Source organism: Bactrocera oleae, chromosome 4, assembly GCF_042242935.1.
Source record: "Bactrocera oleae isolate idBacOlea1 chromosome 4, idBacOlea1, whole genome shotgun sequence".
Lineage (NCBI taxonomy): Eukaryota > Metazoa > Arthropoda > Insecta > Diptera > Tephritidae > Bactrocera > Bactrocera oleae.
Genome location: NC_091538.1, coordinates 33,844,520 through 33,871,870, shown reverse-complemented (window position 1 = coordinate 33,871,870; position 27,351 = coordinate 33,844,520). Strand labels below are relative to the sequence as shown.

General features: G+C 35.5%; 1 protein-coding gene across 4 annotated transcripts in view; it reads left to right on the top strand.

The window, feature by feature from the left end:
• Positions 1–27,351, top strand: part of Obsc (Obscurin) — a 358,871-nt gene that overhangs the window by 66,244 nt on the left and 265,276 nt on the right. For all 4 annotated transcript variants that reach the window (XM_070108137.1, XM_070108138.1, XM_070108141.1 and 1 more), the window contains 2 exons: positions 6–176; positions 236–401. In XM_070108137.1, the coding sequence (XP_069964238.1) occupies positions 6–176; positions 236–401 (337 nt within the window). The remainder of the gene's footprint in view (positions 1–5; positions 177–235; positions 402–27,351) is intronic.

Here is a 27,351-nt window from a genome sequence, read left to right as displayed (position 1 = left end):
TTTAGAGCAACTGTAAGAGAACTAATTGAAACGGAAGAAGAATTTTCTAGAGACCTACAAAATATTGTTGATCGTTATATCAGAGCCGTTGACAAAATTGCTGCTCCACGAATTGTTCGCGATAGCAAAGATATTATTTTTTCAAATTTTGAACAAATTGCAGAATTTCATAATATGTAAGAGTTGAAATTTAAGACCATGAAGTCCAGTTTTAACTAAGATTGATATTTTCAAGGGTTTTGATTGAAGGACTTAAATATTACTCAGAGCAACCTAATATGACAGCTAAAACATTTCTTAGACTTGAAAGAGATTTCGACAAACACGTCAAATATTGTGCAGCCGAGCCCTTAGCACAGACTTTTCTAAAGGAGAACAAAGAAGCCAACGAATATTTTCAGGTAAATTTTGTACAACAATGCACGATTTGAAGTTACATATTACATTAACAAAAAGATATCTAAGTCAAGTTCATTGTTGTCAAATCCAATTTAATTCAGCCAAGATACATTGAAGCAAAGCAGCCGAGTTTTAATTTTTATTTAATGTGGTTTTTAAAATATCTATAAAATACGATATAGTCTTCAATAATATTTTTTATAACAAAATACGTTCCATCTTGTTGTTTTTCTATGCTACTGCTACCTAATTAATATAGCATATATTTACTTCTATCGTACCGTAGACTACCTTACTTCTCCACTGTATAAGTAGTGGTTATTCTTGTAAAATAAAAAAATGACATATTAAGTGATTTATTGAGGCAAAATATTATCCTTAAGTAAACATACATAAAGGGAATTAGTGGCATATTCGTTGGCAACATTGGTAAAAATAGACAGCTGTATTCTATTGTGAATAGAAAATATCCAACACTGATACATACTTGTTTTTCAAAAATAATTGTAATTGTAAACAAGAAAACACGAATAAAAAATAATTAAGTAACTTTAGTATTTAGCATATTTCTTTTGAATCAAAATTATTATCTCTGTTTCAATTTGAGATGGCATTAAGAAAGAAGCGCTCAAAACTCACTCCACAATGAAATGGAGCTCCTTGAAATTGCTTAAAATGGCATTCAACTGTTCACGAACTCGCATTTCCGCTGTCTGCCACCTATATATTTGGATCTGATTAATTGCGCAGTTAAGCGGGATAAACGCTGCCAAGGCTATAAGATAGAAACTTCATCTGATAACGAATGTTGAATTTATATGTTTCTAAATGTTGCTGCTGTCTAAAAAATGTTTTTTTTATTCTTATAAATTGGAAAATGTAAATCAATTTTGTTTGCACCCGAACTTAGCGCATTTTTGTTGTTTATACTCCTGCAACATGTTGCTACTGAGTATAATAGTTTTGTTCATCCAACGGTTGTTTGTATCACCTAAAAATAATCGAGTAGATATAAGGTTATATATAAATAAATGATCAGAATGATGAGACGTGTTGAAATTTAAGTGACTGTCTGTCCGTCTGCGCAAGCGTTAACTTGAGTAAATATTAAGATATCTTAATGATCAACTAACGGTTCTGCAATCTACCAAAAGCGCAATAAATCAAGACAATAAATTTGCCAATAACAAATTTGGACAATGGGCGTAGCACCGCCCACATTTATGTGAAAACCTAATCTCGGGACGTACTCGACCGATATCAACTAAATTTGGTTGGTAATATTATCCAGACATTCTTGCATTATAGTGTGAAAATGGACGAACTCGAATTACAACAACGCCTACGACTACGGATAAAACTTTGCTCGAATAGTGGCTATTCAAGTCCCCAGATACTGAATATGTAGACCAAGTTCCTGTTGCGAACTTTTGAAAATATCGGTCAATCTGTGAGATATATTACAGAAATTCAGAGAGAATCCTTTTTGATAATAGTATGCCGGTATGTCAAAAGTGGATTGAATGGGATAAAAAATTTCCATTTTCCATTTACCCAATAGAAAGATTTTAGAAGCTGACTTAATACCGCATAGTTGACTTTACTCCTGTCATGTAGGTATGTCTTATTTGACGATGGTTTTAATATGACTTTCTTTGACAGGAAGTAAAATATAGGAATAAAACTAGTAAAAAACCGCATACTCTCTTGTACGAATTTAATTCGATAACTTTGTTATTTCTTTTGCATATAATTTTTTTTGACAAGAGAGCAGAGAAGAAAAGGCATGTCGATGACAGTCAGATTTCCTTGTGACAACAAAACATAGGTATATTTTCTTAAAAATTACTACATCAGCTATATTTAGAGAATTTAATGCTTAATATAGAAAAAATTCTTATGATATTTGTGAAATTCTCCCATCCCATTCTTACTCATAGCCCATTGGCAAACATTTCATCTCCTCTTTAACCTTGCTGTTTAAATTTATCAACCGATAGCAAGTTCGTACACAAGTCAGCCAAATGCAAAACGTTTTCTAAGTCCGAACTGATTTTTTCACCGTGAATGTTTACCGGAGTGCACACTTTAAAAATACCACTTATTTTTATCAAGCAATTGTTTGCTAAACTTAATTCGTCATTTATTTGCTTGGTACATTCAAAAATGTTTGTATTCGCACTCATATGAGATGTACAACCACTGTCTAAAAACCATCTCATATTTTCTACAGGGGCCTCAAATACTACCGCTTTGAATTCGCCGAATTTCGATCAACGTACGGTTGATATAGTTTTTTTGTTTATTTAAAGCACATTATTATTTTCCACTTTGTCCTTTTTTGATTTTCGCGACACATATTAATTTTTACACGAAGTACGTTCGCTACGGCAATTCGTCTAGTGTTTCAAATGCGCATCTTATCGTCGCGTATGATTCCGTAGCTAGTAGCTCATCACCACTTGCGACGCTTATTTTTTTCAACTTCTCTATTGCATCGAAGAATGCGTTGAGATGTTCTCAAACTTTCTCGTCTTCTGACATGCGCGACAATGCTACACGTTTAAGTAGCATCGCTTTTCTAGCTGCACCCTTAGATTGAAATGACGATTCCAATATCGACCAAAATTCACATGCACTAACTCCGAAATCAGCCCTATCTCTGACAGCGTTATAGCCAACGAGATGTCCGCTGATGCCTTTTGATCAGCAATTTCCCACTCTTGGAGCTTTACCTTATCTGTGCGGCGCACTTTCGTGCCGTCCCCATACTCCCACAAATCGTTTTTAATCCAAATCGCTTTCATTTGTAATATCCACGAGTCATTTTTTTCTTATAGGAGTTTTTTAGGTACCACAACGGACCGGCGTTTAAGCTATCCAAGTGTGATTCTTCTTGGGATCGACCTCTTAACCTAACCTAATTCTCCGCGTTTAGCGGCTCGATCCTCATACCACCAGCCATTATACTTAAAGGTACAATTAAACTTTCACCGAAAAATAAAATTCAGAAAGAAGTCGGACGCGAAAGGAATAAGGACCACTCCGGTGTTGGATCGGCCAGGGTTATTTTTTTGAAGCGCTTTATTTTACGCATTAATATGGGTTCTGCTCATTCAATACTATTTCACCTCCACAAAAATTAGGATACCTCATAGATTGACCTATATATATGTACGTCATAAAGTAAGGAGGGTATATGAAAATTCTTGTATTACGTTTTGCTACGATTTTTGAAAACTAGCTTTGCTTTTTGTTAAGATATCTTACATATTGACCGATATATCCGGTACACCATAAAGTCAACTGGAAGTTCGAAAATCTTTAAATTAGGTATGTGGGGCTAGAAAAAGTATTTAGCCGATTTTTTCATATTTGGCGTGAAGACATATTGTTACCAGAAAAATGTGCTCCTTGAGATTCATAAAGCTCACGTAATGACCGATATATATGGTTGAGAGTAAAACGGAACTCTGAGATTCTTTATGTAAGTATACGGGGGCTATGGAAACTAATGACTCGATTTTACCCATATTAAACACTAGGAGACATTATTACATTGGGAGAACGTTCTTTAAGTTTCATTATTATACCTTAGAGATTGATCGCTGTTTTATTATTATCAAACTTGACAGGATGATACTTCGTTACTCGGTAGAACGACTAACAAATTAGCAAAATTAGTGTGAATACCCCTTTAGTTTTTACAAACCGATATGCAAATATTTTATAGATATTTTGATAAACTCTGAAACCCTTCATGAAGTTTTGATGCAATATACAAAGTTCTAATCCAAACTACCGATATTCAATCTTTAGAAAGTCTAATAATCGAAAAATATATACAAAACAACCGTTAGGTGAACAAAACTATTATACTCTGTAGCAACAGGTTGCGAGAGTATAACTAGAAGACCAAGGCCACGCCTTGCTTTGGCTAAGGTATAATTAAATTATATTTGAGTGAGCTGTGAATATAGCCCGATTACACAGCCAGTTTTGATTTAAGTAATTATTATTTAATTTTTTTTATCTGGGAAAATACTGTCAATTCATTATTTAGTTCCGTGTACAATAGTGCTGAAATTATCTGGCAATTAACCTAATCCGATTGTAAATAGTATTTGTTCATCTGTTATTAATTGCTCACTCTTCGCGATAATTTTAGTTAAATTACATTATTAATTATTGAGACCATTACTTTAAATAATAACTATTCTATCATATAAGTTGGACCAAATTACATTTATATGCCAACTTTCATGAATATCAGTTGACTCGTTTTAGAGTTCATTCGAAACATACACACGGATAATTTTATAACACGGCAACTATACCAAATTTGAGCCTTTTTTGGGTAATCTCGCCGCTTGAGCAGTCGAATATGAGGAAAGAATACCTAGATTTTTGCCCTGAGTTTCCCTCTTTCTATGGCATTCTTGTCGTTGTTCCTGTTATTCTCAAAGTCTATGTATGTATTAGTGTAAGACTTGGTCCAAGAAAGATCTTTACAGTTGTTAAAATGCTGATATAAATGCCAATGACGAGAATGAATGAAACATTGGCGTTCAAGCGAAGTTATGTATAAGCTTTTTTAAATATAAAAAAAACGAATAATGACGCTGGTTTACACAATTTTAACTTTTTTTGTCACATGAAAACTCATATCATATTATGAATGTACTAGGGCCAGAGAACGTAAATGGTTCTTCTAAGTTCTCTGCTAGGGCCACTAAGCAATAATATGTAATAATATGTCAAAACATATATTTTCTTAAAAAGTGCAAACATTAGCTACATTTAGAGAAATTATTGCTTATATAGAAAAAATGGAGTGAGTGAATTACGCTTTGGACACACTTTCTTTAATAGTGATTTTTCTTGTATACTGACTTTTTCTAACACTACTGCCCTATTCGCAAATGAAACAGAGAAGTTTTTTGTAACCAGGCCGTGGTCTAAAAAACTTCGCCATAAATTTTCGAACCTGTTTATTGTATTATATATTTTCATGAATACATTTCATGTTTTCGTAAGTCTCTTTCATCAACCGGTACAAAAGGAAGTTTATTTCCGTTATGCAGCAAGACTGCTTTAAAACTACTTTTTGAGGAGTCAATGATCAATGAATCTACCGTGATTTGGATCATTTTCAAATTTTTAAAAATCCAATAAACAGGATCGTTATTACAATAGAGGCAGTTAGGCACTATGTGGGATGGGACTGTAGGCCGAGGATCAGTTTGGATACTGGGTAGTGTGTTTGGACTTCGTTGTATTGCCTTTGGTTTGAGTTAAACAAAACTAACAATCACTTACATGATCGTTTGGTTCGAACCATAGCAAATGGCATATGTCTGGGTTCTTGAGTTTCCCAACCTAATAGCAGTCTCACACTCGTTACACAACATTATGTGGAACACAAGAAATTCAAAATTGTCTAAATAGCCCTGTTCAATTAATAACGTGAAACTACGACACTGAGATTTTAAAGTTAATTCTCCACACACCTAACAAAACCGATAGATATCTATAGATCTGTTTACGATATAGCAAACATATATAATATGTAAGTTAGTCGAACGCAATAATTGTACAGTCGTGTAAATGAAGTTATTTAACGCTGTCACAAACTGGACGCAATTGAAACAAAATGATTATATACTGTTAATGAGGATAAACTAACGTAAACAAAAATCGTTAAAAATTCGTATGACAAAAACAGTGTTTACCAGTGTAATTTTACCCTTAACAGGGTATATTAAGTTTGCCACGAAGTTTGTAACACTCAGAAGGAAACGTTGGAGACCCTGTAAAATATATACATATATGATAGCATGATGAACTGAGTTGATTTAGCCATGTCCGTCAATCCGTCCGTCTGTTTCTATATGTATACCCGAACTAGTCTCTCAGTTTTTGAGATATCGATCTTAAATTTAGGATATGATCTAAATGGTCAGCTGCCATACAAACTGAACGATCGGAATCAAGTTCTTGTATGGAACACTTTTTCATTTGACGAGATATCTTCACGAAATTCGGAACGGATCATTATCTAAGATAATAATGGAATCTCCGAAAACGATCGTTTTGTATTTGTGAAGGGTATTATAGCTTCGGCTTGGGAGCAACCGAAGTTAACATTTATTCTTTTTTTGTATATATAATTTAGAACAGAAGTTATATTTTGTGTACATACACATATCTGTATTAGTTGTCATGAAAATTCTTTTAAGGGGTAGTCAGAGGCACGAAAAAATTTGTATTTTCAGTAATTCTTTTTTGCTATTAAATCATGTTATTTTGCAAAAGTAGTAATATGGCAATATTATACAATGTTTTGACTTAAAGGCACGAAAATTTCAGGAAAAAGAAATTTGAAAGTTATAGCTATGTTGACCCAATTTCAAAAAAAGGTCCTTGCGGTGACAATCATAAGTCCTTGGAGATTCATCTAAAATCAATCGGATAGAAAAAATTAGTTATATAAATAGATAATCCTGATCCTTATCGAAGCTTTTTTTCAGAAATTAACAAAATGCCGGCCTCAGAAATTTTTTTCTAACTTTTTGGGAAAAAATCAACAGTTAAATGGTCTTAAAAATCGAAATTTAAAAAAAAAAAATCCTTCTTCGATCAGACCCGAGTTTATTATGTATTTTAAAAGCTGTATAAATTTTATTAAAATGTTTTGAGCGGTTTTTAAGTTACAGTTGTCAATAGTTCAAAAAACATAGTTTTGAGAAAAACGCATTTAAAGTTTCACACTAGAGCTCCCGAGGGGTTTGAAGTGCCGAAGTGCTCTTTGTTATTTGTCAAATAACTCAAAAAGTAATTATCGGACCAATTTGAAAATTTCAGAGAATATTTTGAAAATATTACACTTAACAAAAATGAAAAAAAAATTTATTCTTTGAAAATTTTTACTACCCCTAACACCTTAATGTATTGGCTTCACGATTGGTGCTCACACTTGAAATAGCTTAGTATGGACTCTTTACCGTGACTAATGTCCTGATATATAATGATAAGTTTATTAGTAATGCAATTTCATTATAATATATATAGACAGTAGATGATTCCTTGTCCATCCCACCAAACACACAGCAAAACCTTCCTGGCCGTCAATCAGGTCTTGGCCACCATCTGGGCCGCTTCCCCGAGCTTTGACCACGACCGTTTGCGCTCGATGTTGTCATAAGCGACCCATTTTTCATCGCCAGTCACAATCCGCTTCAGAAACGGGTAGATTTTGTTGCGATTCTGCAGCGATTTGCAGATGGAAATTCGGTCCATCATGTTTTTTGCGTTAGTTCGTGTGACACCCAAACATCGAGCTCCTTTTTTAATCCAAGTTTATGCAAATGGTTCCAAACGGTTTTCTGGCTTATCTTTAGTTCCTCAGCAGTCAAATAAGTGCTCACGTGACGGTCTGTTTCCACTATTTCCATGATTTTATCGCAATTTTCGACGACAGGCCTCCCGACGCGTGGTGCGTCTTTGACATCGAAAATACCGGAACGGAACCTAGCAAACCACTTTTGTTCTACACGTTCGTTTACAGTATCGGGCCCATAAACTAAATTAATATTTTCAGCCGCTGGCTGCTTTTTCGCTTGGATCGAAGAAAAATTGTAAAATATAGCGAATTTTCTCTTTGTTGGTGTCCATCTTTGACGAGCGCTCACAACGAACTGACTAAATCAATCGAAAAACTGTCAAAGACAAACTTTTAGCGCGAATAAACACGTTTTCAGCGCCGTATAGTATGACATAATAGAGTTCATTCGAAACATACACACGGATAATTTTATAACACGGCAACTATACCAAATTTGAGCCTTTTTTGGGTAATCTCGCCGCTTGAGCAGTCGAATATGAGGAAAGAATACCTAGATTTTTGCCCTGAGTTTCCCTCTTTCTATGGCATTCTTGTCGTTGTTCCTGTTATTCTCAAAGTCTATGTATGTATTAGTGTAAGACTTGGTCCAAGAAAGATCTTTACAGTTGTTAAAATGCTGATATAAATGCCAATGACGAGAATGAATGAAACATTGGCGTTCAAGCGAAGTGATGTATAAGCTTTTTTAAATAAAAAAAAAAACGAATAATGACGCTGGTTTACACAATTTTAACTTTTTTTGTCACATGAAAACTCATATCATATTATGAATGTACTAGGGCCAGAGAACGTAAATGGTTCTTCTAAGTTCTCTGCTAGGGCCACTAAGCAATAATATGTAATAATATGTCAAAACATATATTTTCTTAAAAAGTGCAAACATTAGCTACATTTAGAGAAATTATTGCTTATATAGAAAAAATGGAGTGAGTGAATTACGCTTTGGACACACTTTCTTTAATAGTGATTTTTCTTGTATACTGACTTTTTCTAACACTACTGCCCTATTCGCAAATGAAACAGAGAAGTTTTTTGTAACCAGGCCGTGGTCTAAAAAACTTCGCCATAAATTTTCGAACCTGTTTATTGTATTATATATTTTCATGAATACATTTCATGTTTTCGTAAGTCTCTTTCATCAACCGGTACAAAAGGAAGTTTATTTCCGTTATGCAGCAAGACTGCTTTAAAACTACTTTTTGAGGAGTCAATGATCAATGAATCTACCGTGATTTGGATCATTTTCAAATTTTTAAAAATCCAATAAACAGGATCGTTATTACAATAGAGGCAGTTAGGCACTATGTGGGATGGGACTGTAGGCCGAGGATCAGTTTGGATACTGGGTAGTGTGTTTGGACTTCGTTGTATTGCCTTTGGTTTGAGTTAAACAAAACTAACAATCACTTACATGATCGTTTGGTTCGAACCATAGCAAATGGCATATGTCTGGGTTTTTGAGTTTCCCAACCTAATAGCAGTCTCACACTCGTTACACAACATTATGTGGAACACAAGAAATTCAAAATTGTCTAAATAGCCCTGTTCAATTAATAACGTGAAACTACGACACTGAGATTTTAAAGTTAATTCTCCACACACCTAACAAAACCGATAGATATCTATAGATCTGTTTACGATATAGCAAACATATATAATATGTAAGTTAGTCGAACGCAATAATTGTACAGTCGTGTAAATGAAGTTATTTAACGCTGTCACAAACTGGACGCAATTGAAACAAAATGATTATATACTGTTAATGAGGATAAACTAACGTAAACAAAAATCGTTAAAAATTCGTATGACAAAAACAGTGTTTACCAGTGTAATTTTACCCTTAACAGGGTATATTAAGTTTGCCACGAAGTTTGTAACACTCAGAAGGAAACGTTGGAGACCCTGTAAAATATATACATATATGATAGCATGATGAACTGAGTTGATTTAGCCATGTCCGTCAATCCGTCCGTCTGTTTCTATATGTATACCCGAACTAGTCTCTCAGTTTTTGAGATATCGATCTTAAATTTAGGATATGATCTAAATGGTCAGCTGCCATACAAACTGAACGATCGGAATCAAGTTCTTGTATGGAACACTTTTTCATTTGACGAGATATCTTCACGAAATTCGGAACGGATCATTATCTAAGATAATAATGGAATCTCCGAAAACGATCGTTTTGTATTTGTGAAGGGTATTATAGCTTCGGCTTGGGAGCAACCGAAGTTAACATTTATTCTTTTTTTGTATATATAATTTAGAACAGAAGTTATATTTTGTGTACATACACATATCTGTATTAGTTGTCATGAAAATTCTTTTAAGGGGTAGTCAGAGGCACGAAAAAATTTGTATTTTCAGTAATTCTTTTTTGCTATTAAATCATGTTATTTTGCAAAAGTAGTAATATGGCAATATTATACAATGTTTTGACTTAAAGGCACGAAAATTTCAGGAAAAAGAAATTTGAAAGTTATAGCTATGTTGACCCAATTTCAAAAAAAGGTCCTTGCGGTGACAATCATAAGTCCTTGGAGATTCATCTAAAATCAATCGGATAGAAAAAATTAGTTATATAAATAGATAATCCTGATCCTTATCGAAGCTTTTTTTCAGAAATTAACAAAATGCCGGCCTCAGAAATTTTTTTCTAACTTTTTGGGAAAAAATCAACAGTTAAATGGTCTTAAAAATCGAAATTTAAAAAAAAAAATCCTTCTTCGATCAGACCCGAGTTTATTATGTATTTTAAAAGCTGTATAAATTTTATTAAAATGTATTGAGCGGTTTTTAAGTTACAGTTGTCAATAGTTCAAAAAACATAGTTTTGAGAAAAACGCATTTAAAGTTTCACACTAGAGCTCCCGAGCGGTTTGAAGTGCCGAAGTGCTCTTTGTTATTTGTCAAATAACTCAAAAAGTAATTATCGGACCAATTTGAAAATTTCAGAGAATATTTTGAAAATATTACACTTAACAAAAATGAAAAAAAAATTTATTCTTTGAAAATTTTTACTACCCCTAACACCTTAATGTATTGGCTTCACGATTGGTGCTCACACTTGAAATAGCTTAGTATGGACTCTTCACCGTGACTAATGTCCTGATATATAATGATAAGTTTATTAGTAATGCAATTTCATTATAATATATATAGACAGTAGATGATTCCTTGTCCATCCCACCAAACACACAGCAAAACCTTCCTGGCCGTCAATCAGGTCTTGGCCACCATCTGGGCCGCTTCCCCGAGCTTTGACCACGACCATTTGCGCTCGATGTTGTCATAAGCGACCCATTTTTCATCGCCAGTCACAATCCGCTTCAGAAACGGGTAGATTTTGTTGCGATTCTGCAGCGATTTGCAGATGGAAATTCGGTCCATCATGTTTTTTGCGTTAGTTCGTGTGACACCCAAACATCGAGCTCCTTTTTTAATCCAAGTTTATGCAAATGGTTCCAAACGGTTTTCTGGCTTATCTTTAGTTCCTCAGCAGTCAAATAAGTGCTCACGTGACGGTCTGTTTCCACTATTTCCATGATTTTATCGCAATTTTCGACGACAGGCCTCCCGACGCGTGGTGCATCTTTGACATCGAAAATACCGGAACGGAACCTAGCAAACCACTTTTGTTACACGTTCGTTTACAGTATCGGGCCCATAAACTAAATTAATATTTTCAGCCGCTGGCTGCTTTTTCGCTTGGATCGAAGAAAAATTGTAAAATATAGCGAATTTTCTCTTTGTTGGTGTCCATCTTTGACGAGCGCTCACAACGAACTGACTAAATCAATCGAAAAACTGTCAAAGACAAACTTTTAGCGCGAATAAACACGTTTTCAGCGCCGTATAGTATGACATAATGCGACACGTAACACTAGTACTATGGACAATAACGCAATCTCTTAGATAAAAACCGATCGTACTTTTTACTTGACCTAATATATAATATGTAGGTTCAAACAATTTTCTTAAAAAAAAAAATAAAAATAATCATAGTGAATAGTAAATTGTGGGTATTTTGGAGCTGCTTCATAATACCTGAAATGGATGGAGCCTTCAATTCAGATTTTAAAAGCCTTACCCATAAGCCAAAGTCAATTTCGTTATATGGTTCATTATGAGCCATTTTCTTAATTTGAATGCGAATATAGCGTTCAATTATATGCTGACTACTTCCTTGGCTTCACCATTTCCATGATGTTTTATTGATCTTTTTATCAGTATAATATTTTAGAAAAAATTCGTGGCAACCCAATTTGATCTGCTTATATACGACGACACAAATAACAAACTTATATACCACTATCAATTTATACTATACCACTAAAATCAACAGACCTCATCATATTAGTGCTGCCAGAAGGTATATTTACGATTAATTTTGTTAATGTTTAATACATTGGGAGTGTGAACAAGAGGATCGGGAATCATTATATTAGATAAATGGGATCTAGATTGCTACACCCATTATCCAACTTTTTCACCGATTCCGACTAAAAAAACATTGTATCAATTCGGTTATAAGGGTATATTTATATATTGTACATATATTTTAAGAATACACAATAAAATTTCTGAAGAAAAATTTTAAATATTTTTTGATTTTGCATTAGAAGAAAGACGGATTGAACTAAGTGGCTACCCTTTAGAAGATTGTAACGTAAAAAATAGTTGAAATATTCATTTAAACTATTAGTTTTTTTTAAATGTATATACTATTATCAAAGTATGAAAAAAATTTTTATTTTTTCGAAGTTTCACACTAATTCCGAAAATAAATGTGTAGATATTTTGCATGCAGATCTGCATAAATTTCTCAACTGAAAATGCATGAGCAGTGACTTTTGACAAACAGCTTATTAATGAAAGTAAATTAATTCAAATTAAATAATAATAGAAGTTTAAAGAAAATAAAGAATGCAAAAAGTGCTTTGTCAAAAAAAAAAATATAAAAAAAATATTCCTTATGTCAGCTGGCAATAAAATTAGTGTAAATCTATTTTGTTTGCAAATTTTATAATATATTGAAAAATAAATACATTCATCAACTCTTACAATTTTTGGCGCCAAATATTGGCTTGGGCTTTCAGACAATTGGCATGATTATATTGGAAATATATGCAGCCATTTGGAATGAACTTTCCGGTATATACATATGTATTGTACTTTGAGCAACCAAATGAATATGAGTGGAGGGTAATGGTCGATTCACTCTACTTCAAGACAGGAATTCCCCACGTTGTAGGAGCTGTTGACGGCAAACACAATATAAATGAAATATCCGCAAAAACTCGGATTAATGTAATACAAATATAAACAACATATGCGTATTGTAATAGCAAATACACTTTCGTCGCAGTAGACATAAAACTTACATAAGCCAAAGTGATAACAAACCATTTGATTAGATCATATTCGGGACAGTGTTTGGAAGCAAGCAAAGACCATTTCAGAGCGCGGGTTACAATAGAATTTTCCTTGGTATCTACATCTATGTAGATTACGAATTCTCTACAATTCGATGCATTTGTTTATCGAAAATGCCAGTAATAGTAAAACCAACAATAATTTGACATATTTTTGTAAAATTTCATCGCTTTCTATTCTCCCACTAACTTTGTTGGAGTCGTAAATGAAATTGACACATTAATAGAAGGGCTGGGGAGATAATTTGTAGCACCCTTACACCAGAGTACGGAAGTTTCAAGCGTGAGTTCAAAACGAAGTTCGTTTCATGGCGGATACCTCCTGAGAATTTTATTTTCTCTAATAAATAATTAACTAGATTTAAATTTTTATTTTATGTTATAGCGATTATTTCATAGTGAATAAATTAGACACTCTCACTAAGTATTGTAAACAAAAACAGCCCGTTTTATTTGTATACATAAGCTTAATAAATTTTTATTTATTAACGCTTAGGTTTAAATTAATTATAAAATATTTATAATGCGTTTGCAAACGCTGTACGAGTAGAAATACGGATCGAAAACAGGGAACGTTGAAAGCTGAAGCCGTTGAATCCGATTAGGCGCAAAGATGAGCCAAACTGGGATCGATTAGGTGCTCAGGCGCGTTGACAAAAGGAATTAGATGTATCGCGCAGGATTGTAGTTGGCGAAAATACGAATAAAGGCAGCAAGCAGAAACCGTGTTGACTGACGTGTATATTCGAAAGAAGTGTGTGCGATGATCCCGTCCTTTTTGTTAAGTTGCTGTGTGGTGTGTCATCATGTGTAGTGTTCTCAAAAGTTGAGTGTGGTGTGGTGCGTCTGTGAGTGTTTTCAGGTGTGGTGCGTTACATTAGGGTGCGCCAGTTTTTGGCGGAGTGTGGTGTGTTTATTTACTGAGGCTTAGCTCATTTAAACATCCTGGGCCCCCTAGGCGAATATTTTGCCTAGTATTACCCATATTGGCTGTAAATGTTGGAAGTATTTCAGCACGCTGCTGGTAGCGTAGCCGAGGGCGCAGAATATTAAGTGTAAGATTTTGGTTTAAATCGATTTTAAAGTACCATAGGTATTAATGCTTAATGTAAGCAAATTTATTTTGCGTGTTTATTTGATTCACTATTTTGACGACTTGTTATTATAGTAAAAGTATATCAGTTTTTGTGTTTATAATTTTTATTGGCGGTTATTTACCATTTATTTATTTTGACTAAGTAAGGATAGCGACTCCACACCTGGCTCAGATATGGCCAGAATGGGTGCTCCTTTGCAAACATTTGAAGAGGGATCTTGCGAGAGTAAGATTTATGATTTTTACCCACTTTTTTGAAGTGAGATTTGCAACTTTTAAAAGTGTTTCCCATAAACTACCCATATGAGGAGCGCTTAGATAGATGGGATAAGTGCGACCTTTGTTTTTTGTAAGATGAGGCACTGTATCGCATTGGGAGTATGGTAATCCCTAAACTTTATTGTTGAATTGTATTTGAGAATGTGGGTAACTATTCTGAGTGCTCGGGGTAACGGTCAATCTCTCAAGAATGTGAGTATCATCCAATTATGTGTATTGTGTCGCGCATGGACGAGTGTACGTGCAATTGGATACATGTTTTCTAAGCATAGAGTGTTTTTTCCAATCAGGCTAGAATAATTTCCTAATCGGAGTATCGAGATAATTTATATTTTGTCATGTTGAAATGCGTGTGCACTGTGTATACTTATTTGGCACTACCACATAGCTCAATTTGAATTGGTGCGCAGTATGGATTTTCTGAGGCGTCGCCGAAGCAATCTGGTTTGCGTTGGTAATTTGGGAATAGTTCGCCCAACATCGTATTTGTAGCTGCGAAATTGCGGTAAAATTGTGTGTAAAGTGGGATCAATTTTTTAAGCGAATATATGTTTCGCTTGTTCGTCCCAGTTGGTTCCGTCTAGCCATAATTTTTTAATCAGCACTTTTATCATTATTGGCGAAAGCCATCCTGCGGGGTCGAAGTTTTGCCACACAGGATAAAATTTGCCTCTTTGTTATTGGGGATAATACAGGTTTTGAATCAGTAGGATATTAAAACTAGACAGATTCATTGGATTCTCTGTGTTTTTGTTGTACTGTCCTTTTTAAATTTAAGGAAATTGGTGTACAAAAAATTTTCTTCTGAAATAGGTATTAATATATTTGGGTGATATGTTTGGATTACATATATTGGTGTTTCGAAAATTGGCACGGGAAACACTGACTTTGTTTTTTGTAAGATTATGTGAAGTGTTGGAAAATTGTGGCTTTAGTGGTCGTTTTATGACGTACCGGCCATTACTGATCTTCTGGAGTCGTTATGAGGGGCGTTTTTCTAACTCCCGAAATTTCCTTAATTGTAAATTAAGCGATTCTTTGGAATATAAATGTGGAAACTGGTTCTGTAACTAGTCCACTTAGAATCCAACCAAATATAGTGTTTTGGGCTAGAAGGGTGGTTGAAATTTTTTCAACACCTTCAAGTATTATTTGCGGTATAAGGTCGCTGCCTATTAGAATATCTATTTGAGCGGGGGCGTTGCAGTTGGGATCTGCTAGCTTTAGGTGGAAACCTTTTGCCAATGCTTTCTATTTATATAATATGATAGCTTGGAAGTATGTTAGTAAGTTGCGGTAAGACTATAGCTTCTGCTTGTATGTGCTTAGCCGCTTGGGGGGAAATTAGGGTAATGGGGCAGATTTTATTTAAGTTTTGGACTACTCTTCCACCTATTCCCGTGATTTCAAAATTGGCTAGTTTTGTTGGTAGTTGTAGCCTATTTTAAGCCCTATACGCTATGAAAGATCCTTGTGATCCTTGGTCTATTAAGGCCCTAAGTTTAAACAGCTCTCCTCGGTGTTCGATGGAGACGACTGCTGTGGGTAGTAGTACCCTACTTTGGTTTTTGCTGTGTAGCGTTTAAGCTTTTAATGCCTTTGAGCAGCATGGTGCTTCTTGGCAATTTTCGGGATTTGCTGTTACAACTAAACCCGTGGCTCTTTTCATATTTGCGCTGTTTGGGGATGAGCTGGAAAATGTGCTGTAATGCAGCATTGAATGATGTCGTTTATGGCAATAAACGCAATTGAACTTGCTTTCACACTCTTTTAGAGTATGCGAACGTGACAAGCAGTTTGTGCAAAGTTTTTTTGTTCTCATAAAATTGTTCCTATCGACAATATTTAATTTTTTGAATTTATCGCAAGATTTAAGTTTATGCCCTCCTATACACAGTTCGCATGACGTTTGTTTATACTGTTCGGGTGTGAACGATTGATTTTTAAAAAAAATTCTATTTTAATTGTTATTGCTACTGGTTTGGGGTCTATTGAAGCTTCTATTGAGGTCGTTTTTAGTTCTAACTAGTTTTTTGTCTACCCTTTCTGATGTTTCATATTGGGTAGTTAGAAATTCTTTCATTTGCTGCCACGTTGGGCATTTTTTCTGAGATGAGAGCGATTGCTCCCACAAAAGTAACGATTTTTCTGGTAATGCCGCGGTGCATATATTTACCAGAATAGGGTCCCAGCTGTCTGTGGGAATAGTTTGTGTCGATAAAACCTAAAAACAATTAGAAACAGTGGATTGTAGTCTAATAAATTCATCACTTGTTTCTTTCTGAATTTTAGGCAAGTTCATTAGTATCGTTACTTGCTTATCGACCAATATTCTTTCATTTTCGTATCTTGCTTTTAGAGCTTCCCAAGCCAGATTGAAATTATCGTCATTTAGTGCGAACTGTTTGACTATGACGCCTGCTTGACCTTTTGTTTTGTATCAGAGGTGATGCAATTTTTGTGCATTTGTTAATTTTGGGTGGTTTATGTAAACGGCTGTAAACATGTCCCGGAAGGACGGCCATTGTTCATAACCACCATGAAAGATTTCTGTATCACATGTGGGCACCTTGAGATAGATGCCTGAATTTGACTCTTGACATTGAATTTGTGGCAACTCTACTCTCTTATGTGGAGCAGGTGCAATGGCTTTAATTAATTTTAATTGCTCCGAAATCATTGCTTTTGTTTCTTCAAACTGGTCTAAGCAGTTTTCGTACTTGGCGCAAGCCGAGGATTTAAAATTTTCAGGTAGATCTGAGTCGACAGATTCTACTATTGCGTCATATGCATCTTGGAGACGTGTCCAGAAATTATCAAGATTTTCCTTTTTGATTTCTAATACCGATTCAGAATTGTCCTGAATCGGCGAAGATGAAAGTCGAGTGCAGTATCGTATTAGACTGTCACCCTCAGAGACAAATTTAGTGTATGAAATATCTTTCACCCGTTTTTATTTTATAGCACCTGGCTTTGAGCGTGTAGCTTCTACAGGTGTACACGGACTCTTTTCTTCAGAAATCATTTTAGGTACCTTTAGAGACTGTATTGTTTTGGATTCTTTTGAATCTGAGCTCATTTAGAAAAAAATGAAGTAAATTTGAAATTCCTCAGTGTCGACCGATGGAATTCAAGCTATATGCTTGTATATAACGAAACTCTTTTAAGTAAATAGAGTTTTTTGTTTTTTTTTTTTACGACAAAATTAATTTTAACTTTCGTATATGTGTATAACCGCAAACTCTTTTAGTCAATAAGAGTTTTTAATTCGAATTAAGTTACTTAAATACTCGGATTTAGTTTTTAACAGGTCGTATTTATTTTTTAATTTATTAACAATCGAACTTGTATTTATTTATCGTTTTTATGTCTTTATGTAGGGGTGTGTAGGTACACCCTAATGCGTGGACTTGTAGATATGTATTTATGTACTTGAGCAATTGAGTGCTCGTTGAAGAGATCAATGCACTTTGTACCTAGGTATACACGAATTATTGTGCTAAAATGTTTGTGCGCAATCCTGCTTGTGTTTGCTAAAGAACAAGGGGTATTGCGGGATATTTGCCAAAATGGACTTTGAAGCAATTTTTAGTTGAGAATTTTTTATATTATTGTTTTTAGCTTTCTTTTAGCAAACAATTTTTTTTTGTATTATTGAATTATTTATTTATTTGTTGCTATTTAACCGCACCGTTTAATTAGTTTTAAAATAATCGATATTTAAATAATTAAATGAATTAAAAATATGTATTTGTACCCACTGTGTATGGGGTATGTGAGCATAGGCAGATCGTCTTTTTCTTTTTTTTTTTTTGTTGTCGTTCCCTTTCCGACATAGATACCGATATTTATTAGTATGCAGTATGCACGATTCGTACTGGCCGCAAAGGGGTACACCTCTTTCGGGACTACGCCCAGTCAGGAGTATCGTCCCAAGTTGGACTTGCGGCGCAGTACGCCTACGTACTAAACCCTGAACTCCGTCACCTGCAGCTTTGGTGAAAGACCCTGCGGCTCAAGCTTCACTGCTTCTCTGTCTTTCGGCTCTTCTCAGCTCTTGGATTATCAGAGCTGTCGTATTTTCCATGATGCCCCATACATGTCTCGATTCCAACATATAAGACACTATATTATCTGGAGTTATTTGGTCTGCCACTTCTTTTTCCAGATTCTGTCTTTCTTTTGAAAATTTTAGGCAGTGAAAAAAGATATGCATTGCATTTTCGTTACTGATACCACAAAAGAAGCAAGCGACTCCAATGTCATGTCCATACTTATGCAAGTACTCTCGGAAACACCCATGCCCTGTTAGGAACTGCGTCATATAGAAGTCAGTTTCTCCATGTTTTCTTTCCACCCATGCTTGTACATTACCAATTAATCGGTGCATCCATCTCCCCTTGACTGATGCGTCCCAGCGATTCTGCCATTCTTGTGTGCTGGCTTGTCTTTCCTCTTTGCGTTCTGCCAATGTTAACTTCCTGCCCAAACTCTTACTTTTATCGTAAATTCGTTTCAGTTCACAAGCCATTATATCTGGTGGCATTATTCTTGATATAATGCTAACAGCTTCATGTGACACCGTACGAAATGCACTGACGGTTCTGATGGCACTCAACCGGCATACCGTTTCTGCCATTCTGGCGTATGTTTTTTGTATTAACGCTGGTCCCCATACAGGTACGGCATACATTGATTGACTGGCTAACCTTAGCCAGGAGCGCTCTGCTGCTCTGTTTTGGTCCTCCAATGTTGGCCATTATTCTGTTTAGGGCCGCATTCACACGGGCGGCTTTTTCGCAGACTTTCTCGATATGTACAAGTGTGTATGTATGTGACTGTGCACGCGTGATATTTTTCGGCGTGAGAGAAGAGTGTGGAGAAAAATAAAAATTGTAAAACGCAGTTATTTTACCGACTGCGCTTATGTTAATATATTCTGATATAATGTATATGTAAAAATATAAGAGAATGCTTAGTTATAAGATTTATCGGTAAATGCAATTTGCATATTGTTTGCCCACTGAAAGTATATATATGTATGTATGTCTTTTCGCTGTGGATTCTAGCTGTAATTGTTATTGTGCTTTAGCTTACTTATCGTTACGCAGTTCTGCCTATTGCTTTATTAAGCCTAAGGGGTACTGCCGGAAATTCTTTGCAAGTAAATAGTTGAATTTTTATTTTTTATTTTGTGGTTGTTGTGTATATATTATATATATATACAAATGTAAGCACATAAGTTTAGGCAATCAACAATTTGTTAATATAATATATATATATATATGTACATATATGTGTAAATATAAGTATATATGTATATAAGTATATTCACCCGATTTTTTGTTTTTTATGTATCATTATAAGTATATAGTACTTAGGTTAGGCGCAAAGATGAGCCAAACTGAGATCGATTAGGGCTCAGGCGCGTTGACGAAAGGAATTAGATGTAGCGCGCAGGATTGTAGTTGGCGAAAAAACGAATAAAGGCAGCAAGCAGAAACCGTGTTGACTGACGTGTATATTCGAAAGAAGTGTGTGCGATGATCCCGTCCTTTTTGTTAAGTTGCTGTGTGGTGTGTCATTATGTGAGTGTTTTCAGGTGTGGTGCATTACATTAGGGTGCGCCAGTTTTTTACGGAGTGTGGTGTGTTTATTTACTGAGGCTTAGCTCATTTAAACACATAGTATTTAAGCACAAAAACTACTTTATTTCTATTTGCTTTATTTTGACAAATTTTTTATTAATTTAAATTTTACTTAACTAAACACTTTTTAACTCATTGTATTTTCAGTCAAATTGACTTCAGCTGAGCTAATTTTATTTTGAATTCATAGTATCACACATTTTTTATCAAATTTATCGTCAGTTTTAAAACTATTAATAATTATTTTTAGTATCTAAACACAAAAGAACAAATAAAAAAGTAGCTCGTAGTTATCCGGCTTCCTCCAAAAGTCACAGTTGGAAAGAACTCCAAAAACTCTGCGCAACACTTTTCGTTCAAGGACTTGTAGCTTGTTTTCTTCAGTTTAGCATAATCTAAAGCAAGGATTTAGATTGAAATTTTCATTGATCTATCAAGGGTCCGATGCTTTAGGTGTTTGCTTAGCGCGAAATAGCATTTGTTAGCGGCTATTATCCCTTGGTTTATATCCTGTGATATATTGTTGCTATTGTTTATATTTACTTCTAAGTACTTAAACTCGCTACCTCAAAACTATGCTTGCCAACGCATAAGTACTGTCCGGTCCTGGTTTCGCCATTGAAGATATTAATACTTTCGTTTTTTCTCTACTTATTGTAAGAATCATAATTTTTACAGATTTTTTATTTTTATATACGCAGTTTTTAAATCGTCTATACATGTTGTTGTCTATATTGTCAGCGTAAGCCAATATTGGAGTTAATTTAAAAAATATTGTGCTCTTGATGTTTATTCCAGAGTTCCCGATCACCTTTTCATGTGCAAGATTTAATAGTAGGCATAAAAGCCCATCCCCTTGTCGTAGGCCGTTTTTTGAAATTTGAAGTAGAGTTTCCGATTCGTACCACATTTCTTACGTTCGCCATTGTGGCTTTAATTATTTATTAATTTATTGGGTATACCAAACTCATATTAGGCTTCGAAGAGAATATCTATTTATACTATTGTACGCCACCTATAAACAAGTCAAATGTGAAACATTTGAATGTTTTTTTTTTGTAATCCCAAATACGAAAATAAAAGATAAAAAAAACTTTTAATCACACATACCGGGTTAAAAAATTAAAAAAAAAGTTTAATCCTAAAAACCAGAATGTTCAAGGTAGCGAAGTTTAGTTAACAATCTACTAAATAAGGGCTGCTGGATTGTGCAGCAAACACAGTTCTAATTAGAGTGTTGCCGTGTAAAGAGCAAGTGAGCTATAAGCAATAAGCTGAAAACTCGAATAGCAAGCAATGAGTGTTGTTGGAATTAGAAATAAAGATAAGTGTATAGCATTAAATTGGGACTTTAATTCAACAATCCAGTGATCGAACTCAAGAGTGAGTTACAAGGTAGACGATTTATCGAGAAAACCGTTACAATTGGTGTCAGAAGTGAGATTGTCAAATAAATTTCCAAGGAGATAATTATTTGAACATGGCTAATTTTAACGATTTGAAGATTCCACACCTGAAAAAAGAGCTGGAGCATCGCGGTTTGGCGACAAATGGATTAAAAACTGAATTACAATCACGGTTGAGAGAGGTCATGGAGACGGAAAACATTAATGTTGAGGAATATGTTTTTGACATGGAATTAGAGGAAGATACAACAAAGATAAAAGAAAAGGAAGAGGCTCTATGCTCGTCAAAGATGGTGGACATAAACATGATTTTTGCTGCAATATCGCAGATGGGGAAAAAGCAAGATGCACGTATGTCCCAGATGTCAACGCAGATATCAACAGACGTGTCAACGCGAATATCGCCACAATTTAAAACAGGAATCACGTATAACACAACAAATAGCAGAGGTGTCATCAGAAATGTTGCCACAACGGTCCCAATTGCCCTCGTTAGAAGCGCGGTTGTCAACACAGTTGGAAAAACAGTTCGTAGCGCGAGATGCACATACATATATTAGCACAGGTGAGCTCACAAATAGCAGAAGTGTCCACACAGATTTCGGAAGAGCGGGATAAAATAAAACTGAAGTGGATGAATTGAAAGATCGTCTCCGCGAGCTACAATTAAAGCAGCCAATTACGTCAACAGCTTCTGCTAAGGTAAAACCTCCATCCTTAGATGGCACTGTTCCATTCCATGTTTTTTAGCTTTAATTTGAAAAGACGGCATCTTCAAATAATTGGAATGCTGAAGATAAAGTAGCTGCATTACGCGTTGCATTAAAAGGATCTGCAGCGGAGATATTACAGACCGCTTCGCTGCGTTAGCATGTCCGAAATTGACGTTTGCGGAAACCGTTTCGCATGCTCTGCTTAGCAATCAAGCATTTAAAGCACATAAAGTAGAAATAGAAGAACATACTTCGGTGAACCAATTACTTGAAAAAATTGACAACATGCAGAAAGCTTTAGAAAAATCTACAGAAGTGCGTAAGAAAAATTATGGTGTGGTTAAATGTTTCAACTCCGGAAAAGTGACCATATTGCACGCAACTGTAAGCAGTCCAATAATCCAGTTGGACGTAAGCGCAAAAGTGAGGAAGACCAGAAGATTTCCAATGGATAGCTAGCGCTGGTCTAAAGCTGAGTTCAAAGAAGTGTTCCCTTTTTAAAAAGGTAGTGAGCTACTTAGAGCAGGATAACGATTCGTTTCATATTTTGCCAGCGTAGCTAGTAGCCTCTATGAATTCACGAAAAAGAACAGGGTTTTTGAATGGAATAAAGAACAGGAATTGGTTTTCCAAACTCTGAAGAAACGGTTAAGTACTGCGCCAATGTTAGCATATCCGGTGCCAGGATTAGCGTTTATTTTGGATACGGATGCTAGTGGATTTGCAGTAGGAGGCGTTCTATCACAAGTCATTGATGGGTATGACAAAGTTGTTGCGTATTACGGAGGGAATTACAGGCGTTGGTGAAGTGCATCAAACATTTTTATAAGTACCTTTATAGCCAGTAATTTCGGGTGAGGACAGATAATGCAGCATTAAAATGGCTTCTATAATTCAGGAACCCAGAAGGTCAGTTGGCACGGTGGATTGAGAGACTCCAAAGTTACGACTTCTGTATAGAACATCGCAAAGGAAGTAGTCATGGAAATGCTGATGCCATGTCCCGCCGTCCATGTAATTTGAAATGCAGACATTGCTCGAAAGCTTAGACCAAAGAAGACATTATAGATGTCTGATTCATGACTATAACATCAGATATGGATTGGAGATGAATAAACGTCCAACGAGAGAAGAAATAGCTGCAGAAAGCCCAGACGCAAAGGCTTATTGGGCGCAATGGAATAACTTGAAGTTAGTGTATAGCTGCTTGCATCGCGTATGAGAAAGCGAAGATGGCAAAGTTCCTGAGCTCTGATGATTGCTGCGAAAGTAAGAATTCCCGAAGTTCTCAACGATCTGCACAACGGTCCAAGTGGAGGACACATGGGTATCACTAAAACCTTGGAGAAATTAAAACAAAGATTTTATTGGGTTGGTTGTCGTCAATCAGGAGTGGATCGCCAATTCTGTCGAGTGCATTGCTGCCAACGTCGAGAAGTCATGGTCAGTAAAAGGTGCGCCGTTTGAGCGAATTGCCATGGATGTAGTTGCTCCATTTCATATCAGTAAATTAGGAAACAAACATGTTTTGGTAGTCATGGACTATTGCAGTAAATGGCCAGAGGTATATGTAATTCCTAACCAAGAGGCAGAAACAGTAGTCAACAATTGGGTATCGAGATATGGTGTTCCAATAGAATTACATTCTGACCTAGGGAGAATTTTTGAAGTAACTCAAATTCAGGCGATATGCCAGAAACTGAGTATCCAAAAAACGCGTACAACTGCACTACATCCGCAGTCCGATGGCATGGTAGAGCGATTCAATCGAACTTTGGAAGAACATTTGAGGAAAGTTGTGGACAAGTATAAAAAAGATAGGGATACCCATATATCCTTGTTCCTGATGGCTTATCGGTCTGTTGTACATGAAACAACGGGGCAGACTCCAGCAAGTGGGAGGGTTTGGGTATTGTTATATAACCCACAATGAAAGAAAGGGTTGTCTCCCAAACTACAGTGTAATTGGGAAGGACCTTACCAGGTTATTAAACGACTTAACGATGTAGTGTATCGCATACAGACCATTGGAAGACCAAGAAATAAAATGATGGTTCATTTGGAACGGCTTGCAGCGTTTGGTACCGCAAATATGTCTAATTGGGACGATCAAACTTTGATGGTGGGCAGTGTGGCGAACACGAATGCCAGAATAAATCAGAATCGACGATAACCTGCTAGAACCAACTAGATAGCGAAATTCGTAGTTGCCAGAATGTTCGAGTAGCGAAGTTTAGTTAATAATCTACTATATAAGGGCTGCCGGGTTGTGCAGCAAACACAGTTCTAATTAGAGTGTGGCCGTGTAAAGAGCAAGTGAGCTATAAGCAATAAGTTGTAAAGTCGAATAGCGAGCAATAAGTGTTAAGTTTTTGGAATCATGAGTTACAAGTTAGACGATTTATCGAAAAAACCGTTACAATATAATATTGCTGATTGCCGAGGCATGCTTTCTAGTTGACACGCCTGTTAAACCACCTTAAGCATATGCCGAGAAACATACTCCATATTATACAGCTCTGCAGGTAGCTCTCTATACTCCAGTGCTTCTAGTGATAGTTCACTGACTGCCTGTGGCACCTCCCTTTGCAGATTTTCATATGGACTGCTTCCGTTATGAAGTTGGTCCAAATGTTCTACCCATCTATCTAGGGTTGCTTGTGTTTCAGTAAGCAGGTAACACTATGTGTCCATGTGGTTAAAGTCCGCTGGATTGCTGTTTAAGTTTTTGTTACTTTTTCTCTTTTTATGTCTATGAATGCGTTTTTCAACCCTTCTTAGTTCTCTGTAGAGTTCGGTAGATGCTCATGTTTTACGATTTAGCATATGTATACATGAATTTTTTTCAAACTTGTCATTTTGCACTCGTCATCGAACCAAGTTTTTTGTTTCTTTAACTGCATCTTGCCTACTACCTCGAAAGATGTTTTCTGAATAATTTTCATTTGTCTACCTCAAGTTTGAGTGAGATTTCCACACTCATTCAAGTCTTTCAGTTTTGCGTTTGGAAAGCTTACTCGACGTATGGTCTCTTTAGCGTGTCAATAATTATGCCATCCTTCACAGTGTATTTACTCTTCCTTGAAAGGGAAGTCTGGGTAAGTACTTTTGACAAAGTAGTCAGAGTCAATGTTGGCTCCACGAAAGGTCCTTGTTGATAAGTGACGACTTATCGTCCATCGATTAGCACATGGTCTATTTGATTTTTTGTATCACCGTCTGGCGATGTCCTTGTAAATTTGTGAATATTTGTTCTGTCAAACATAGTGCTCCCTTCGCCCTTCGAGGCAGCAAAGTTTTTCAGCTTCTTACCGTTTTCATTGGAAATGCCGTGTAGGATATGCTTTCCTGCCTGTTTTCTGGACACTGCCTCTTTACCAATCTTTGCATTCAAATCTCCAATAATATACTTTACGTCGTGTTCTGGGCACTATTTTCAACAGGCGTATGTACATTAATAATGCTATTAATGCAAAACTTTGAGTGGTTTTATTGGTTAAAAATATGTGTTATTAAAAAAAACATCCTCTAATTTCTCCCGGTTAATTGCATAAAAAATATTTGTTAAAAAAATAATCTTCGAAAACATTGTATGTTTATTGGTAAAGATATTTTGGATGGTGCTGATATTGAGGAGCAAGAGAAAGAAGATGATCCTCCAAAGCCTTCGTCAGTTCCCGAAGTTTTTAAATACCTTCTAGGTATATATAGTTTTATTCAGAAAATAAGTTTTTGTGTGAATTATGGAATATGGAATCGCATATATTAGATTGAATAGATACGTAGATTGAATAATATACAAAAAAATTTACACAATTCTTCAATTAACAATTTAAAAATGTAAGCAACAGGCTCTAAATATTATATGTGAATGCAAGTGCTGCATATGAATATTATATACAATAATATGAATTGTTTAAAAATTATTTAAAAAACTCAATAAATACTTAAAGTGCGCATATGATTTTATTTAATTGATTAGGTTGTCCAACTAAGTTTGATTCCTGTCATTGAACAAATTGTACAACTAAACAAGTTAGGAAGGGCTAAGTACGGATGTAACCAAACATTTTATACTCTCACAAAGTCAAATGGTATACTCGTTTTAGATTTCTTTGTGGATCTTGCCGCCTTGTTCTATGTTGACCGATATTTTCGGTAAAAAGTCAACTATAGGCACTGGGGCCCACATATCCCGTACCAACAGCTTGAACAGTTTTGGTTCAATTTAGATAATTTTGGTCAAGGTGGCATACTTTAAACGTATTATTCACGCAAAGTTTTACGCCGATATAATCATTGTTGCTTGATTTGCATACTGGAAAGTGATGCCACGCCCACTTTAAAAAATTTTTTAACTTCAGATGCCCCTCCCTAATGTGATCCTGTATACCATATAAGAGTCTTATATCTTGTTGTGGAGCTTAGTTATGGCAATTTATTTGTTTTGATTAATGGTGTTTTGTGGCAGTGATCCGATTACGCCCACCTGCAATGCCAACCGTCACACGGTACCAAGAAGCATGTGTACAAAGTTTCATTACGATATCTCAATTTTTACTCAAGTTACAGCATTATATGCCATGCTTTTTATATTTGTCCTTTAAACGTTTGCCAGGTCGTCGTCGTTGGAAGTTATTTATCATAGACTTAGTTACAGATTCCTTGACAAAGAATTTTTTTTCGGGGATCAGGTTGTACCAACCCCCTCTAGAAGTAACTTTTCGTTTGTTCCAATCTCCAATTGGGGTTAACAGTGCCATCACGTGAAGGCGAAAAAGGTGGTTCAGAATGAGTGGTGAGGGGCTTCATTTTTTTTCTTTAAGACACCTATTATTACTATTGAAAACACAAAAAAAAACGAAAATTCAGAAATGGATAGCATTGGGCCACACTTTCTTTAGAGCTAAAATAGCTAATGTATCGATTCCCTTCTATCTAGTTGACTATTTTATATGTATTGTATTCTT